This window comes from Gavia stellata, unplaced genomic scaffold (assembly GCF_030936135.1).
Source record: "Gavia stellata isolate bGavSte3 unplaced genomic scaffold, bGavSte3.hap2 HAP2_SCAFFOLD_117, whole genome shotgun sequence".
Classification (NCBI taxonomy): Eukaryota; Metazoa; Chordata; class Aves; order Gaviiformes; family Gaviidae; genus Gavia; species Gavia stellata.
The window spans coordinates 142,491-161,107 of NW_026777371.1; the positions used below are offsets into that span (position 1 = coordinate 142,491).

At 68.0% G+C, this 18,617-nt stretch overlaps 2 protein-coding genes across 2 annotated transcripts; both read left to right on the forward strand.

Moving 5' to 3' along the window:
• Positions 1 to 1,641: 1,641 nt before the first annotated feature.
• Positions 1,642 to 9,893, forward strand: GRIPAP1 (GRIP1 associated protein 1). The gene is made up of 22 exons (XM_059835316.1): positions 1,642 to 1,683; positions 1,754 to 1,820; positions 1,901 to 1,962; positions 2,063 to 2,089; positions 2,733 to 2,840; positions 3,220 to 3,370; positions 3,710 to 3,801; positions 4,239 to 4,274; positions 4,677 to 4,708; positions 4,816 to 4,863; positions 4,958 to 5,057; positions 5,468 to 5,560; positions 6,232 to 6,324; positions 6,411 to 6,488; positions 7,205 to 7,291; positions 7,743 to 7,799; positions 7,891 to 7,990; positions 8,419 to 8,528; positions 9,072 to 9,209; positions 9,296 to 9,389; positions 9,468 to 9,595; positions 9,819 to 9,893. Exons 1-22 carry the CDS (start codon positions 1,642 to 1,644, stop codon positions 9,888 to 9,890), a joined length of 1,815 nt encoding a protein of 604 aa, XP_059691299.1. The 3' UTR covers positions 9,891 to 9,893.
• A 346-nt stretch (positions 9,894 to 10,239) lies between these two features.
• Positions 10,240 to 17,897, forward strand: TBC1D25 (TBC1 domain family member 25). Its single transcript, XM_059835306.1, has 13 exons — positions 10,240 to 10,356; positions 10,529 to 10,561; positions 10,906 to 11,015; positions 11,094 to 11,245; positions 11,512 to 11,633; positions 11,930 to 12,133; positions 12,219 to 12,847; positions 12,952 to 14,346; positions 15,137 to 15,290; positions 15,416 to 15,496; positions 17,199 to 17,342; positions 17,585 to 17,671; positions 17,892 to 17,897. Exons 1-13 carry the CDS (start codon positions 10,240 to 10,242, stop codon positions 17,895 to 17,897), a joined length of 3,234 nt encoding a protein of 1,077 aa, XP_059691289.1.
• Positions 17,898 to 18,617: the final 720 nt, after the last annotated feature.

An 18,617-nucleotide genomic window follows, 5' to 3' on the forward strand; every position in this document is an offset into this window, starting at 1 on the left:
CCTATACGGCCTGCAGCACCTACAGAGGCTGATCTGGCCTATAGAGCTGGGGGGGCCGCTATGGGGCCTGTAATACCTGGGGGGGTCCCTGTGGAACCAGGGGGGGTCCCTATGGGGCCTGTAGTACCCGGGGGGGGGGGGGTCCCTACGGGGCCTGTAGTACCCGGGGGGGTCCCTATGGAACCAGGGGGGTCCCTACGGGGCCTGTAGTACCCGGGGGGGTCCCTATGGAACCAGGGGCGTCCCTACGGGGCCTGTAGTACCCGGGGGGGGGGGGGTCCCTATGGAACCAGGGGCGTCCCTACGGGGCCTGTAGTACCCGGGGGGGTCCCTATGGAACCAGGGGCGTCCCTACGGGGCCTGTAGTACTCGGGGGGGGTCCCTATGGAACCAGGAGGGTCCCTACGGGGCCTGTAGTACCCGGGGGGGGTCCCTATGGAACCAGGAGGGTCCCTATGGGGCCTGTAGTACCCGGGGGGGTCCCTATGGAACCAGGGGGGTCCCTACGGGGCCTGTAGTACCCGGGGGGGTCCCTATGGAACCAGGGGCGTCCCTACGGGGCCTGTAGTACTCGGGGGGGGTCCCTATGGAACCAGGAGGGTCCCTACGGGGCCTGTAGTACCCGGGGGGGTCCCTATGGAACCAGGGGCGTCCCTACGGGGCCTGTAGTACTCAGGGGGGTCCCTATGGAACCAGGAGGGTCCCTACGGGGCCTGTAGTACCCGGGGGGGGTCCCTATGGAACCAGGAGGGTCCCTACGGGGCCTGTAGCACCCGGGGGGGTCCCTATGGAACCAGGGGCGTCCCTACGGGGCCTGTAGTACTCGGGGGGGTCCCTATGGAACCAGGGGGGTCCCTATGGGGCCTGTAGTACCCGGGGGGGTCCCTATGGAACCAGGGGGGGTCCCTACGGGGCCTGTAGTACTCGGGGGGGGTCCCTATGGAACCAGGAGGGTCCCTACGGGGCCTGTAGTACCCGGGGGGGTCCCTATGGAACCAGGGGCGTCCCTACGGGGCCTGTAGTACTCAGGGGGGTCCCTATGGAACCAGGAGGGTCCCTACGGGGCCTGTAGTACCCGGGGGGGTCCCTATGGAACCAGGGGCGTCCCTACGGGGCCTGTAGTACCCGGGGGGGGTCCCTATGGAACCAGGAGGGTCCCTATGGGGCCTGTAGTACCCGAGGGGGGGGGCATATGGAACCAGGGGCGTCCCTATGGGGCCTGTAGTACCCGGGGGGGTCCCTGTGGAACCAGAGGGGTCCCTATGGGGCCTGTAGTACCCGGGGGGGGCTCTGTGGGCCCTATAGAACCACAGGGGTCCCTATTGGGCCTGCAGCACCCAGGCGGGCCCTATGGACTCTATAGGGGTGCAGACCGGCCCACGAGCCCCCATACCGGGCCGGGGGCTGTAGGGGCCTTACGGTGCCCCGGGCGCCCGACAGCGGCCCGCGGTGCCGGGGGGCCTGTGCCGCCCGCCGCGCCGGAGCGGTCTCCATGGTCCCCCCGGGGCCGCTCTGCCCGCCGGGGCGGCCCGAACTCTATGGCCGCGGCGTCACAGCACGGCTGCGTCTCTACGCCTCCTGCAGTCCGGCCAGAGCGTCCGCTTCCGGCCCCGCCCCGCGGGGTCCTCCCGCGGCGCCAAGATGGCGCAGGCCTTGTCGGCCGAGGAGTTCCAGCGGATGCAGGTGGGGCCGGGCCCGGGGCCGCGGGGCTCTCGGCCCGCTGCCGCCCCGCTCACCCCGCTCCCCCTCCCAGGCGCAGCTGCTGGAGCTGCGGACGGAGAACTACCGCCTCTCGGACGAGCTGCGGAAGAACGGCGCCGGTACGGGGATGGGGTGGGTTGGGGGGCCCGGGGGGGTGGCCTGGCCTCCGCCGCCCCCCTGACGGCTCGTGTGCCCCCAGAGCTCTCGGGGCTGCGGCAGCGGGTGCAGGTGCTGGACAAGGATCTGGCCAAAGCCAACAAGGTGAGAGGATCCCCTGCCGTGGCCTCCGACCTGCCCGCCCCCCCGCCCCGCCCCGCCCCGCCCCGCTCCGCTGTGACACCCCCCCCCCCTTCTCTTGCAGGCCCTCAGTAAGAGTAAGAAGGCGCAGGTGGGTCCTGGGGGGTCTCTGTGAGTGCTGTGGCGGTCCTGGGGGGTCTCTCTGGGTGCTGTGGCGGTCCTGGGGGGTCTCTCTGGGTGCTGGGGCGGTCCTGGGCAGATCTCTGTGGGTGCTGGGAGGGGGTGTGCCTGGGGGGTGGTTCTGTGGGTGCTGGGGGGTGTGTGCCTGGGGGGTGGTTCTGTGGGTGCTGGGAGGGGCGGGAGGGGGGTTCTGTGGGTGTTGGGGGGGGTCCTGGGGGGTCTCTACTGGTGCTGGAGAAGGGCTGGGGGATGCCTGGAGATACTGGGGGCTCTCTAGGGGTGCTGGGGGGGGTCTTGGGTGGTCCGTGTGAGTGCTGGCAGGGTCCCTGTGGTGCCTACAAGGGTGCCGGGGGTGCCTAGGGGGACTCTAGGGATGCTGGACAGGTTCCTGGGGATGCTGAGTGGTCCCTGGGGAGTCTCAAGGGGTCTGGGGGGGTCCCAGGAGGTGTTGAGAGGCTCCTGGGTGAGTCTTATCCGTTTCCATAGGGTTCATGTAGGTGCTGGGGTGGGGCAGGGGACACTGTGGCTGCTGTGGGGCCCAGGGGGGAGCTGTAGCATGCCTGGGGGGAGTTCTGGGGGTCCTGGCCACAGGATACTGGTGGTGGGCCCCCCAGGAGGTGGAGGCGCTGCTGGGGGAGACGCGGATGCTGCAGGGGAAGCTCCAGAGCCAGGAGGATGATTTCCGTCTCCAGAACAGCACCCTCCTGCGTGAGCTGGCCAAGGTGGGGGTTATGGGCCCTCTAGGGACCCCAATATCCCCCCCCCCCCATGTCCCCTAGGCCATCCCGGGGGTCCCTAATGCCACCCTGAGCCTCCCAGTGCTACCTTAGGAGATCCTGGGGGGTCCCTAATGTTATTCTGGGGGGGTTCACTTCAGCAGGGGGGACCCAGAGGGTCTCTGGGGGTCCTCAGTGCCACTTTCAGGGTCTGGGGGGGTCTCTTGGTGTCATTTCACTGTCCCTGGGGGGGTGTAGTGTCACCACAGGGGCTCCCCACCCCTTGTGGGGGGTCTCGAGGGCCTCTTTGGGTCCCACGGGTGTTCCCTGGTCCCATGGTGGGGCCTGCGGGGTTCCACGGGTGCCTGACCTGGGAGGGGGTCAGTTGTGTGCGCAGATCGAGGGACTGGAGGAGGAGAACCAGCGGCTGCGGGAGGGGGGGCACCCAGGACCCCCCTGTGACCCCCCGGCCTCCGCAGAGCCACCCCAGGATGGGGCTGCCAGTGACAGTGGGGCCCTCCCGGCCCCTACCGATGGTGAGGGGGTGTCTGGGGGGTGTGTCGGGCTCTCTGGGTCGGTCTTCAGGGGCTTTGGGAATATTCTGGGATCGTCCCCAGGGTGTGTTGGGGCCCCAGAGGTCTGGGAGGGGCTCGGTGGGGGGGTTGGGTGTCCGTATGGGTCTTATCACTGTCTGTGGATCAGTATGGATACCTATGGGTGGGGTATGGATACCTATGGGTGGGATATGGAGTCTCTGTGGAGTATAGAGTGCTTATCAAGGGGATGTGGGGGCTCTGTGGGTCCCTATGGGGCTGGGGGGTGGTGGTTTATGGGACCTTGTTGGGGGGCTGTTGGTCTGACCCCCACCCTCGCAGCTCCCCCAGACCTCCCCAAGGAGCTGCAGCCAGCAGAGGAGGGGGCTGGGGGTGATGCTGTCCCCAGGGAAGCCCCAGCACCCACTGCCCAGGTGTGTTATGGGGGGAGGATGGGGGGTTTGGGGGGTCTGTAGAGGATCTGGGGGGGCTAAAGAAAGTTTAGAAGTATGGGGGAGGAATGTTTTGAGAGCAATAGGGGTGTGTGTGGGGAGGTTGGGGTGGATGAATGAATGTGGAGAGAAATACAGATTCTGGGGGAGTGGGGTTTGGGGGTCTGTCGAGGGTCAGGAGGATTGTGGGAGGGTGTGATATACGTGGGGAGATGTATGGTGGGGTTCGGTTCTGTATAGGAGGTGCGGTTTTGGATAAGGAGAGTTTTGGGTGGAGATGAAGTAGAAATGGAATTGTAAGAAGGAAATAATTGGAAAAAAAAAAAGAGAAGACTCTGAAAAGGGGGAACTGAGAAACATATAAATGAGATATAGAAGATGGGGGGGTGTCTCTGGGGGTGTCACAGTGTCTCTTGCAGGCAGAGGTGGCTCAGCTGCAGGCAGAGGTGGCCAAGGTAAGGGGGAGCCCTTTTGGGGGGCCCTGAGAACAATTTGGGGGCATGTGGGGGTCTGGGGGAGCTCCCATAGGGGATTTGGGAGAGTTTGAGTCCCAGAGGGATTTGGGGGGATTTGGGGGCTCCCGGGGGACCTTAGTGGAGTCACCTATGGGGACTTTTGGGGTCTTGGAGAGCTCAGGGGTGTCCTGGGGGCCTCAGGGGAGTCTCAGAGAGATTTGGGGATGTCTGAGGGGTGTCCCAGGAGGATTTCTGGGGTCTCAGAGGGGCTTGGGGGCACTTTGGAGGTTTGGGGGGCTCTTAGTTGGGTCTGAGAGGATGTGGGGGGGGTGCGAGGAGTTGTATCATGTATTGTCGTGTCCTCCCCTGCCCCATAGCAATTTTTGTGTTTCCCCTCGCCAGCTGACAGAGAAACTGAGAAAGAAGCAGGAGAGGTGAGAGTGCCCAGACACCCGGGTCCCCCCCAGGGAGCCCTGGGCACCTGGGTTCTTTCTAGGGAGCAATGTGGGTATTTCTGCTTTTTTTTGCCTTCCCCCCCCAGTTTTCTCCAGCTGCAGATGGAGAAGGAGACACTGCTCAGGGACAGTCGGTGGGTGACCCCTGGGGGTCATGGGGGGGGCTAGGGTTGCCCCCAGACGCCTGGGACTCCCCTCTGGACACCTGGGTCTCCCCATGCACCCCAGGACAGAGGTGGAGGAGCTCCGGGCCCGGCAGGACGAGGAATTTCGGGAGCTCCAGGCCCAGAACCAGCGGCTGCAGCAGGAGCTGGAGGCCATGGCCCAGGTGGGAGCACCCGGGGGGGCACCCTTGGGCATTAGGGGTTCCTGGGAGGGCACCTTGGGGTGCTGGTGGGGTCCTAGGGGTGCCCCTTGGTGTTGTGGGGGTCCCGGCGGGCTCCCTGGAGGAACTGGAGGGCACTTGGGTGTTGGGGCGTCACCCCTTGGCGTTAGATTTCCTGGGGAGCACCCTGGGGTGCTGGAGAAGCACCCTATGACATGGCGGGGGGGAAGTCTAGCCCGTTATGGCCCCATGGCGACCTATAGGGTATATACAGTTCTGTGGGGCAGCTGACGTACCCAGGGCAGCCTTGTCTGGGCCTGGGCAGCCTGGAGCAGTTCTATAGGGCCCTATATGGCCTCGGGCAGCACCGCTGGACTGTATAGGGCCCTACAGAGCGCTATGTGGGGCGGTAGGCGGAGGTGGGGCTGCGGGAGCGGAGCGGGGCCCTGGCCCGGGAGCTGCAGGAGGCCCAGGCGCAGCGCGACACCCTCGATGCCCAGCTCCAGGTGGGGCTGGAGGGGGGCTTGGGGGATCCGAGATGGCGGTTGGGCTCCCCAGGGTGCCCCATATCTGGTCTCCAGGGTGTCCCTGGGTGGTGGTTTGGGGTCCTCTCGGAGGGGGGCTGGTGTTCCCTTGGGAGTGGTTTAGGATCCCTGGGGAGTTTTGGGTCCCTGGGGGGCTTTGAAGTCCTTAGTCTGCCTCTTGCTCTGTCCCAGGGTAGTTTTGGGGATACACGGGTGTGTTTAGAGCTCCCCAAGGTGCTCCTGACCCTGTCCCTGGGGGGGGTTTGGGGGTCCCCTGGGGGGATTTGGGGTCCCAGAGGTGCCCTGACCCCATCCCTGGGGGTGTTTGGGGGTCTCCTGGGAGGATTTGGGATCCCAGAGGTGTCTTGACCCCATCCCTGGAGGGGTTGGGGGTCCCCTGGGGGGATTTGGGGTCCCAGGGCTGTCCTGACCCCATCCCTGGGGGGGTTGGGGGTCCCCTGGGGGGATTTGGGGTCCCAGAGGTGCCCTGACCCCATCCCTGGGGGCGTTCTGGGGTCCCTGAAGTGCCCCTGGCCCTGTTCCTGGGTTTTTTTGGGCCCCTGGGCGGACTTGGGGTCCCCGAGGTGCCCTGGCTGCACCCCCACGGTCCTGTGTTGCATGTGCGAGGCGTCTGCCCGGTGGTACGGCTGCAGGCGTGCGCGGGGGAGCGGGACGGGCTGCGGCAGCGGCTGGCGGAGGCGGAGGATGCCCGCGGGGAGAGTGAGCGGGGCCTGCGGCAGGCGCAGGTCAGCCCCCCCCATCCCCTCCACCGTGCCCCCCCGGGGTGGGGGTGCCCCTGCCCGCCCCCACCCCACCCAGCCTGTCCCCCCAGGAGCAGCTGGAGCGGCAGGCGCAGGAGCACGCGGCAGCTGCCCGCGCCCACGCGGAGCAGCACCGGGCTGAGCTGGAGGTGAGCACGTGGCTATAGGGGATCCCCCCAGGTGTGGGAGCCACACAGATTCCGGGGGCACTCTAGGGACCCCTGGAGTGCTATGGGGACTGTGGAAACGTCTGTATTCCTATAGCAGTCCCTGTACCGCTATAGTAACTGCAGAGGCAGTGAAAGATTTTGAGGGATTAGTGCTGCTGTAACGTGCATGTGGGTCCGCGTGGTATTATATATGCCGTAGAGACCCCTAAGGCGTCATAGGCTCTGTTACAGTCCTGTAGAGAACAGAGAAATTGTTGGTGCACTGCAGAGACCATAACGATTCCTGTGGCTCTATAGGCTCTTTGGGACGCTATGGGGTGTAGAGGGACTGCGGGGAGCCTGTACGGACTTATGGGTGTCTTAGAACGGTACAAAAACTGTAGCTGCTTTCTTTTCACTCTAACTGTTCGATGGGGGTTCTTAGAACGTCACAGGGCTTGTGGGATGCAGCAGGCTCTATAGGGCCCATAGGGTCACCTGTGGCTTAGTAGAGACTGTAGAGACCCAGAAATGCCGCGGGATCTGTAGGGACTCCGTAAAGAGTTGTATTGACCTGGGGATGCCGTAGAGACCCCCCCAGACTTACAGAGTCTGTAGGAGCATCTGGGATGCTATAGGACCCGTGCCCTCTCCCCTGTGGCCCTATAGAGCCCTAAAGGTGCTGGGACTGGGTGTGACCCTCCCGCTGTCCCCAGGGCCGCGTGGGGGAGCTGCAGGCAGCGCTGGGGGACGCCGAGCGGCAGCGGGAGCTGCAGGAGGCTGAGGGCCGGGCGCTGCGCCAGGTACCCCCAGATCCACCCCCATGGGAACCTCAGAGCCCCCCCATCCCCCAGAGCCCCTCCCAGCTCCCCTGGGAACCCCAGAGAGCTCCACGGAATCCTCCAGCCTTCCTGGGACCACCAGAAATCTCGCTGGGACTGCTAGTTCCCCTGTGGAGGGGAGGGGCCCTCAGATCTCCCCAGCAGAGACCCTGAGATGCCCAAGTACCACCCGGGACCCCAAAATCCCCTCCCAGGGTCCCCAAACTCCTCTGGGACCCCTCACCAACTTCTCCCTGGTCCCCTGCATTCCCCTGGGTTCCTGCTGAGCTCCCACCCCAGGCTCTCCTTAGCATCTGCATGTCCTCTCTGGGACCCCCAAATCTTCCCAGGACCCTCCAGACTCCCCTCAGCACCCGCGAGTCCTTTCTGGGACCCCCCCCAAATCCCCCTCTGACCCTCTCTGTCCCCCCAGGAGCTGAAGGACGTCCGGGATGGGCAGCGCATCCTGGAGAAGAAGGGCAGCGCTGCGGTGAGGGACCCCGGGGGGTGGGGGGGGTGCCAGGAGGCCATGGCCCCACGTAGGGCCCTGACCTCCCCCGTTGTCCATCCCCCTGCCGCAGCTGAAGGACCTGAAGCGGCAGCTGCAGCTGGAGCGGCGCCGGGCCGACCGCCTGCAGGAGCGGCTGCAGGAGCTGCTGGCACCCACCCGTGCCCGCACCGGTCAGCCGGACGTCGGGGTCCCGTGGGGGATTGGAGGGGGGGGGCGCTTCCAGGCACCGGGGTCCCCTTGAGGGGGGGTTGCTCTGGCATGCCTGGGTCCTCTTGGGGGGACAGTCCTGGGTCTGCGGGTTGGGGGTTACTGGGGTGTCTGGGTCTCCTGAGGGGAGGTGGGTGCTGCGGGGGGTCTCCCAAATGCCTGGAGCCCCCGCAGGGCGGAGCTCCTGGATGCCTGGGTGCCCAGGGAGGGGGTGAGAGGGTCCCCTGGGGGCTGTGGTGTAAAGTGGGGGTGCCTGGATCCCCGGGTTCCCTGGGGATAGGGTGCTGCAGTGACACCGGGGCAACCTTTCCCCCCTCCCCAGAGGTGGAGGGGGTGCCCCAGGTGGGGTGGGCCCGTGCCGGACGCCTGGGTCCCCTTTTTGCCCTGCCAGGGCTAGAGGAGCTGGGGCTGGACGGGGGGTCCCCCGGGCGGGGGCCGGGGGGCGACAGCAGCAGCCTCTCCTCCCTGGGCCGTGATGGTTCCGCCCCTGGCAGCACCAAGGTGGGCGGGGGGGCTGGAGGCAGGGGTGGGGCAGGGTGGGGCTGGCATGGGGCCATGGGTGGGGCTGGGGCAGGGGTGGGGCCAGAGGCAGGGGTGGGGCCGGCATGGGGCCAGGGGTGGGGCAGGGGTGGGGCCAGGGGCAGGGGTGGGGCCAGGGGCGGGGCTGGGGCCAGGGGTGGGGCTGGCATGGGGCCAGGGGTGGGGCCAGAGGCAGGGGTGGGGCTGGAGGTGTGGGTATCTGGTTGGGGAATGGGGCTGCTCTTGGGATGGGCTATGCAGATAGGGCCAAAGTGGGGGCGTGGCCACAGCTGGGGCAGGGGGTGTGGCTGGGGGTGTGGCTTTGGGGAGGGTGTGGGTGGCTTTGTGAGGGTGGGGTGGGGTCAGGGCAGGGGGCATGGGGGTGTTGTGGGTGGGCTGGGGGGTGTGGCCCCAGTCGGGGGGAGACTGGAGGGGGAGGAGGAGCTGTGTTGTGGGGGTGGCTTCAGCGAGGGGGTGTGGCCTCACCATGGGTGCAGCCCCCTGACCCTGCTCCCCCCCCTGCAGTCAGGCTCAGGCAGCCCCGGGGGGGGCAGCGGCAGCGGGGGGGTCCCCGGTGGGGGGGGCCTGTCCCCCGCGGAGGTGGCGGAGCTGTTCCAGCGCCTGGCCCAGAGCCAGCAGGAGCGCTGGCTGCTGGAGGAGAAGGTACTGGGGGGGACTGGGGGGCAGTGAGAGGGTCGGGGGGGGGGCACTGGCGGGCGTCACCCCTGCCCCCCGTCCCCCCCCCCAAGGTGCGTCACCTGGAGGTGAGCAGTGCCTCGATGGCGGAGGACCTGTGCCGCAAAAGCGCCATCATCCAGAGCTTCGTGCGTGACAGCCGCCTGGGTGAGCCCCGGCCCCCGCACCCCTGACCCCCACCCCCCCTGCCCCGCTCACCCCGGCTCCCTGTGCCCCCCCCCGCAGAGGCAGCGGGCCCCCCCGGGCCCCCCCGGCGGGGCGCAGGGCCGGGGGAGGAGGGGCTGCGGGAGATGAACAAGAAGCTGCAGAACATGCTGGAGGAGCAGCTCACCAAGAACCTGCACCTGGGCCAGGTGGGCGCGGCCTCGGCTGAGAGGGGGGCGCGGCCTCGGCTGAGAGGGGGGCGCGGCCTCGGCTGAGAGGGGGGCGCGGCCTCGGCTGAGAGGGGGGCGCGGCCTCGGCTGAGAGGGGGGGCGCGGCCTCGGCTGAGAGGGGGGCGCGGCCTCGGCTGAGAGGGGGGCGCGGCCTCGGCTAAAAAGGGCGTGGCCACTGACCCCACCCTTTCCCCTCCCCCAGGACCTGGAGGCGCTGTCGCAGGAGTTGGCACGGCTCAGCAAGGAGAGGGGGGCCCCCCCCGGCCCCCCCTGAGGAGCGGGGCCTCGCCCCGCCCCGCCCCGCCGCTGTAGGCCTCGCCCTCCCCCGCGGGCGCCGGCCGGCCGCTGGGGGCGTTGCTGCTTTCAGGGATGTTGCCCGTTTAAGGAGGGCGTTGCCCGTTTAAGGGGGGGGGGGGCCCGCATGCGCCCCCCTCGGTTTCTCCCCGCCCCCTAATAAACCCGCTGTGATCCGCTGCCGCTCTGCGTCATTGGCTCGGGTGGGTTGGGGGTGGGGCGGGCGCCACGACATCACGGCGGCGCCCGCTGCGCCGCGCGCTGCCTCTGCCTGCCCTCGCGGCAGCCGCTGCCCCGCCCAGTGACGTAACTTCCGAGCGCTGACCCGGATGTTGTTGCCGCCGCCGCCGCCGCAGGACGGGGACGGTCGCGGCGCCGCTCCGGATCCGCCCCCCCCCCACCACCCGCGCCTTCCACCGAGGGGGATGCGGCGTGACGTCAGCACGGTGACGTAACACCTTTCCCCCCCTCGCTTTCCCGGTAGGGGGACGGTGGCGACACGTCGTCGACCCCCCTCCGTTTCCCCGTTTTGCGCCTGCGCGGAGCCTGCCCCGCCCCGCCCCCGCCATGGCGGCCGCGGGGGGCGGGGTCTGCCCGGGGGGCGGGGCCGCGTTGGAGGAGGAGTGCGAAGTGGTGCGCGTGCGTGTCAAGGTGAGGGGCGGGGCTAAAGACGGAGGGGGCGGGGCTAAGGCGCAGGGGGCGGGGTATCGCCGGAGGCGGGGCGCCTTGGCCTGAGGGGCGGGACGCCACCTGGTGGGCGTGGCCAACGGGCGCCGGCGGCGGGGCGGGTGGTGTTGCTGCCGGACGTGTCACATGGGCGGCGGTGGCCAATGAGCGTCGCGGAGGGGAGAGGCCGCGTGCCGAGGCGCTGTCGCCGTGGCGACGGGCCACGGCCATTATTTTGGTCAGCCGTGAGGGGCTGGGCCGGGGCTGTGCGGCTCCGGGGCTCCGGCCCCGGGTCCCCCCCCGCCGTGCCTGGCTGACGCTGCCCGCAGAAGAGCGAGGGGCTGCTGCCGCCCGAGTTCCGCTCCTTCGCCGTCGACCCGCAGATCACCTCGCTGGACGTGCTGCAGCACATCCTGGCCCGCGCCTTCGACCTCCAGGGGTGAGCCCGGGGCCCTCGCCCGCCGCCTGACCCCCTGGCCGGGGCTTGGTCGCTGAGCGCCCCCTCACATCCCCTCAGGAAGAAGAGTTTCTCCATTAGCTTCGCCTCCCACGACCCCCAGGGCCAGGAAACCTTCGTGCCGCTACTGAGTGATGGGGACCTGGCGGCTGCCTTCGCCTGCGCCCGGCCCACCCTGCGCCTGCGCCTCGATGTCCGGCCCCCCGCTGAAAGTGAGTGGGGGGCTGCGGGGGAAGGAGAGCGGTGGGAACCAGGCATCCAGAACAGCGAGGCAGGACCCGGGGGCGGTCCGTGGAGTCTCCTGTTTTAAAGAGGGAAAACCTTAGTTTCCCCAGAGGGGTGGCTGGGGGGGACCTGGGTGTCCAGCCCCGCTAGGGTGGGTGTCAGGAAGGGGCCCAGGTGTCCGGGGTGGGTGTCAGGAAGGGGATCTGGGTGCCTGGGTGCCCAGTGGAGGGACCCAGGCATCCGGGTGCTGCAGGCCCGCTGCTGGAGGACTGGGACATCATCAGCCCTCGGGAGGTGGCAGCGGTGGAGCCCCTCCCTGAGCGCCGCTCGCTCCTGGCCGCGGCGCTGCCCTTCACCCAGGCCCTGCTGGCACAGGTGAGTGGCACCCGGTTGTCCGGGGGGGGGCCCTGGGTTCCCCCACCCTGCTGAGACCTCGTGGAGCCCCCCATTGCTCCCTTGAGCATCCCAGTTCCCTCCCACCGCCTCCAGGTGCTCTTAGTTCACCTCAGCACCCTTTCTGTGGTCCTAGTTGCTCTCTGGTCCCCTCCCAGTAACCCCTAGTCCTCTCCAAGTGCTCCCAGCACCCTTCCAGTGCCTCCAGTTTCCCCCTGGCATAGCTCCCTGTGCCTCCAGCCCACCCCCAGCGCCACCGGTGACCCGTTTCCCCGCAGGTGGGCCGGACACTGGCCCGGGCGCAGGCAGCCCTGGCGTGGCCTGAGGGGTCCCCTCCCTCACCCCCCCCACCGCCACCCCCCTGCGCCCCCCTGAGCGACGCCGACCTCCGCACCTACCTGGGCCCCGGCGGGCGGCTGCTGCGGCCCCACGACCTGCGCCTCCATGTCTACCACGGCGGCGTCGAGCCCGGCCTGCGCAAGGTGGGTCCCCCCCAACTCCCCCCCAGCCCCCTTGGATCTGCCTGGGGTCCCTGACCGCCCCCTGCCCCATCTCTCCCCCTCCCAGGTGGTCTGGCGGTACCTGCTGAACATCTTCCCGGCGGGGCTGTCAGGGCAGGAGCGGCTGGCCCACCTGCGGCACAAGGCGGGCGAGTACGCAGCGCTGAAGGCCCTGCTGGCCGCCCGGGCGGCCCCAGCCGAGCTGGCGCTGGTGGGGGCGGCCGTGCGCAAGGATGTGGTGCGCACTGACCGGGGACACCCCTATTTCGGGGGCCCCGAGGAGGGGCACCCCCACCTGGCTGCCCTGCAGGCCCTGCTCACCACCTTTGCCCTGGGCCACCCGCGCCTCTCTTACTGCCAGGGCATGTCGGACGTGGCCGCCCCGCTGCTGGCCGTGCTGGACGACGAGGCCCAGGCCTTCCTCTGCTTCTGCGCCCTCATGCGCCGCCTCGGCCCCCGCTTCCGCCCCGGCGGCCGGGGGCTGGCCCGCGCCTTCGCCCACCTCCGGCGCCTCCTGCGCCGTGCCGACCCCCCTTACTGGGCCTTCCTGGCTGCGCGTGGCGCCCACGACTTGCTTTTCTGCTACCGTTGGCTGCTGCTGGAGCTCAAGCGGGAGTTTGCCTTTGAGGATGCCCTGCGGGTGCTGGAGATCACCTGGAGCTCGCTGCCGCCCGCCCCGCCGCCCCCCCCCAGATGGCGTCCCCCTCCTGGGTGCCCCGCTGGGGCCCCGCCGGGCCCGCCGAGGGCTGCGGGAGCGGCGTGGGCTGCGGCCACGGCCCCCACGCCGGCGGCGCCGGCAGCAGGGGGAGAGCGAGGCCCCTGCAGAGGCGGCCGGTGGTCGAGGCGGCCACGAGGGCTGCGGGGGATGGCCAGGAGGATCCCAGGAGCTCCAGTGATGTCCAAGATGGTTCCAAAGCCTCCACGGATGTCCTGGAGGCTCCTGTGAGTTCCGGCAATGACCAAGAGAAACCAAAGAGCTGCGTCGATGTCCAAGAGGCTCCTAAGATTTCCGGGAACATCCTGCAGGATCCCAAGAGTTTTGGGGATGACCAAGAGGGTCTCCAGAGCTCCAGCAGCATCCAGGGTGGCTCCAAGAGCTCTGAGGGCGACCGAGAGAAGCCTGAGGTCTTCAGGTACGTCCAATGTAGTCCTGACGGCTCCTGGAACGACCAAGAGGATCCCAAGATCTCCAGGGATGTCCGCGGTGGTGCCAAGGTCCCTGGGGATGGCCAGCGTAGCCTTAAGGCTGCCGGGGAGGTCCGAGGCGGTGCTAAGATCCTCAGGGGTATCCAAGAGGATCCTAAAGTCTCCAGTGATGGTGGCCGAGACCCTGATGGCCCCAAGGACGTCGGAGAAGACCGCAGTGTGTCTAAGGAGGTTGATCGAGACCCTGGTGTCCCCAAGAATGTCAATGAAGGCGCCAGTGCTCTTAAGGAGATAGGTGACCAACCAAAAGTCTACAAGGTGGTTTGCGGAGACCCTGGCGTTTCCAAGAAGGCTGGCAAGGATCCCAACACCGGTGCTGACCCTGACAGCTCCGAGAAGACTTGCGAAGATCGTAATATCTCCAAGAGAGTACGTGAATACATCAACGCTCTGGAAAAGGTTGGCGACGACCACGGCGTTTCCAAGAAGATTGGTGGAGACTCCGACACGCTCAAAGAGGTTGGCGAAGACCCCACGGATGTCGGCAAAGACCCCGAGGCCCCCAGAGAGATTGGTGATGCCCTCAAAGAGGTTGGCAACACCCCTAACTCCCCCAAAGAGGTTGGTGAAGATCCCAAAGAGGTATGTGATGACCCCAGCGCAGGTAGGGACGCTGCTGACGCCCCTGAGGACCCCTGGGGGGGCGGTTGGGCCTGGGAGGACTCGTGCTCCTCTTCCTCCTCCTCCTCCTCGTCCTCCTCCTCATCCTCGGAGGAGGAGGTGGGTCTGGAGGATGACGGGGCGCCGCTGCCACCGCCGGAGGAGCTGGGGCAGGGGAACCCCTTCCTCCTCTTCCTCTGCCTGGCCATGCTGCTGGAGCAGCGGGAGGCCGTCATGGCGCGGGCGGGGGACTACAACGAGGTGGCCATGCACTTCGACCGCCTGGTGCGGCGCCACCACCTGCCCCGCGTCCTGCGCCGCGCCAAGGGGCTCTTCGCCCGCTACCTGGAGGGCTGGGGGGGGGCACCCCCGGGGGGGCCTGCCACGGGGTTAGGGGCACCGGGGGGCTGGGGGCGGCCCAGGGGCCCTGCCGGGACCCCACAGGGACAACGTGGGGACCCCACGGACCCCACGTGGGGACCCGTAGGTCCTCTCTGGGGACTCCTAGGCCACCACGTGGAGCTCTAGGTCAGCGTGGGGACCTGTAGGACAATTTGGGGACCCTATAGACATCGCAGGGAACCTGTAGGCCACCATGGGGACCCCATAGACATCCCGGGGGACACACAGGTCCTTTTTGGGACGCGTAGGCCACTGCGGGGACTCCTAGGTCAACGTGGGGACCTGTAGAGCACCATGGGGACTGTAGAACCTTGTTGGGGACACAGAGGCCAATGTGGGGACCTATAGGGCAGCGTAGGGACCCCACAGATGCCACGTGGGGACCCAGAGGTTCTTTCTGGGTACCTGTAGAGCAGCATAGGGGCCCCATAAATATCCCGTAGATCACCACGGGGACCTAGAGGCCAACATGGGGGCCCCACAGACACCCCTGAGGACCTATAGGTCAACATAGGCACCCTGTAGACCTCTCTCTGGGACCCCTTAGACCCCCATAGGCACCAGATGGGGCCCCACAGACCCCCCTGGGGACATATAGACCCCCTGGAAGCCCATAGGTCCCCATGGAAGGTTCGGAGACACCCCAGTATGGACCAGTACAGCCCAGTGCCTCCCCTCTGGGGTTCTACGTCACCTTGGGGCATCCCAGTATAGGCCAGTAAGAAGCACTACGACGTCCCAGCTGGAAATTCCTGGATCTGCGTTGCATTGGGGCAGACCAGTATGGACCAGGAAGGGTCTGGAGGCCCAGCTGGGAGCCCCACATACGCATTGCCTTGGGTCGGAGCGGGATGGACCAGTACAGCATCCCAACTGGAATCACTGCATTGACATGGCCTTCAGCCGTCCCAGCATGGACCAGTATGGACCAGTACGGCAGCCCAACTGGGAGCTCTTTACCCGTGTGGCCTTGCATCCTCCCAGTACGGACCAGCATGCACCAGTACAGCATCTTGCCTGGGATCTCTTCACCCGCGTGGCCTTGTGTCCTCCCAGTATGGACCAGTACAGCATCTTGCCCGGGACCTCTTCACCCGCGTGGCCTTGCATTCTCCCAGTATGGACCAGTATGGACCGGTAGGGTGCCCCGGCTGGGATCTTAATGCACATACGGGTTCTCCCAGTATGGACCACTGCAGCCTAGTTCCTGCCTGTCCCCCCCGGGTGCCTTCTCGCCCCCCTCCTTATTTATTGCCCCCCTCCCCGCTTCCTGCGGGAGGGACCCAGGCGTCCGGGGAGGGACCCAGGCATTGGGGATCTCTGAGGTGCCGAAGACGTGAATAAACCTGATGCCCGTGACTGTTGTTTGGGGGCTCCCAGTATGGACTGGAAAGGGCTTGGGTGTTGCCAGTGTGGACTGGGAAGGGTTGCGGGGATCTGTTTTCTACTGGGAAGGGAAATGGGGCTCCCAGTATGAACTGGGGGGTCTCCCGGTGTAGGCTGGGGAAGGGTAAGGGGTGTCCAGTCCATACTGGGAAGGGATAGGGGCTCCCAGTATGGATTGGGAAGGGGCTGGGGGCTCCCAGTGTGGACTGGGAAGGGATTACAGTTCCCAGCCCATACTAGGAAGGGGCTGCCAGCTCCCCGGATGAACTGGGGAGCTCCCGGTATGGACTGGGGAGGGGTTGCGGCCTCCATTGTGGTGTGGGAAGTGGAGATGCCCGGATGCCTGGGTCCCCAGCATGGGCGGGGCTGGGGAGGGCCAGTACTGGGATCCTCCCAGTGTCCCCAGGCCCCTCCCAGTATCCCCAGTTTTAGTCCCATCGCTGCCTGCACTGTCTGAGGCTGCTCCCTGTCCCCCCAGCTCCACCCCCATCCTTCCCAGTTACCCCAGTCCCACTCCCAGTCCCTCCCAGTTACCCCAGTCCCCTTCCAGTCCCTCCCAGTTAGCCTCAGTGCCTCCCATTTCTTCCCAGTATCCCTAGTTTCAGCCCCATTGCTGCCTGTGTTTGCAGAGAGGCTGCTCCCAGTCTCTCCCAGTCCCTCCCAGGCCCCCCCCCATCCTTCCCAGTCTCTCCCAGTTACCCCAGTTCCCCCTCCCAGTCCCTCCCAGCCCGGAGGTGACGTCCCTGCCACCTCGGGGCCCTGGGTGCTTCCGGGCGGAAGAGGCCTCTGTGAGGGACCCAGGCACTCCCGGGGGGACCCAGGCATCCAGGGCGGGGACCCAGGCGTCCGGGGGATGAGCCGGAGGGGTCGGGGGGGGGGCCCGGGGGGCGACAACGTCCCCTCGGGGCTGCTGCAGCAGCAGGAAAACCTGCGGCTCTTCGAGCTCCTGGGCCGGAAATGTGTGGTGAGGGGCCGGGGGGGTCGCAGGGGGGCCTGGGGGAGCCTGAGGGGGGGTTGGGTGGGCCTGGGGGTGCTAACTGGGGACTGGAGGGGCCTGGGGGGGACCCTGGGGGTCCCATGGGGTGCTGGGGGGGGGCCTGAGGGGGATTTGGGGGGGGGCACTTGGGGGCCTTGGGGGGGGCTAATGGGGGACTGGAGGGGTCGCGGGGGGGGAGCTGGGGGGTCTCATGGGGTCCTGGGGGTGCCCTGAGGGGGATTCCTGGGGGCCTGGAGGGGGCTGGGAGTCCCATGGGAGGGTTTGGGGGGGCCCTGAGGGGGATTTGGGGGGCCCTTGGGGTCCTGGGAGGGAAACGTGGGACACTGGGGGCTCCGGGGGGGGGCCCATGGGGAGCGCTTGAGGGGGGCCATAGGGTGGTTTTGGGGACGCTGTGGGGAGGTCTTGGGAGGGATTTGGCGGGGGTCTGGGGGGTCCACGCCCACAGTCTCCCTGCAGACGCTGGCGACGGCGGTGGCGCAGCTGGTGGTGGCGGAGCCGGGGGGCCCGGGGGGGGCCTGGGCCAAGCGGGGCTGCGGCATCGCCTGCCTGGTGCGCGACAGCCCCCGCCGCTCCTACTTCATCCGCCTCTACTGCCTGGCCGTGAGTGGGGGCCGGGGGGTCCCGGGGGGGGGGATCCCGGGGCCGGGGGGTGCCCTGAAGGTCTCTCGGGGTCGGGGGGGTCTCTGGGCATCAGGGAGGCCCCTGAGGGTCCCCAGGGATCGGGGGGGTCCCTGGGGTCTCTCGGGGTCGGGGGTCCCTGGGGGACCTGGGCTTGGGGGAGATCCCTGGGGGCCTCTCGGGGGGTCCTCGGGGGTCTCTGGGTGCCCCATGCTGTGGCGCAGGCCGGGAGCCTGTGGTGGGAGCAGGAGCTGCACGGGGAGATGGACTACGCCGCGCCCACCCCCTTCTTCCACACCTTCGCCTCCCAGGTGAGCGGGTGGGGCCACGGAGGGCGGGGCACGGGGAGGGGCGGGGCCACGGGGAGGGGCAGCTCCGGGGGCGCCGGGTTGGGGGTGGGGCTGACAGGTGGACAGGCTGGCCTCTGTGGGCGGGGCTTGGGATGGGGGGTGGGGCTTGGGCTGGGAGTGCTGGGGTGGAGCTAAGAGGCTGTGGGAGGGGCTAAGGGTGTTGGGTGGGGCCTGTGGGCAGGGCTGAGGGCATGTGGGAGGGGCCAAGGGGTGGGGCTGAGGGCATGTGGGAGGGGCCAAGGGGTGGGGCTGAGGGCATGTGGGAGGAGCCAAGGGGTGGGGCTGAGGGTATGTGGGAGAGGCCAAGGGGTGGGACTGAGGGAATGTGGGAGGAGCCAAGGGGTGGGGCTGAGGGTATGTGGGAGGGGCCAAGGGGTGGGACTGAGGGAATGTGGGAGGAGCCAAGGGGTGGGGCTGAGGGCATGTGGGAGGGGCCAAGGGGTGGGGCTGAGGGAACATGGGAGAGGCCAAGGGGTGGGGCTGAGGGAACATGGGAGGGGCCAAGGGGTGGGGCTGAGGGCATGTGGGAGGAGCCAAGGGGTGGGGCTGAGGGTATGTGGGAGAGGCCAAGGGGTGGGGCTGAGGGTATGTGGGAGGGGCCAAGGGGTGGGACTGAGGGGATGTGGGAGGAGCCAAGGGGTGGGGGATGAGGGCATGTGGGAGGGGCCAAGGGGTGGGGCTGAGGGAACATGGGAGAGGCCAAGGGGTGGGGCTGAGGGAACATGGGAGGGGCAAAGGGGTGGGGCTGAGGGCATGTGGGAGGGGCCAAGGGGTGGGGCTGAGGGCATGTGGGAGGAGCCAAGGGGTGGGGCTGAGGGTATGTGGGAGGGGCCAAGGGGTGGGACTGAGGGGATGTGGGAGGAGCCAAGGGGTGGGGCTGAGGGAATGTGGGAGGGGCCAAGGGGTA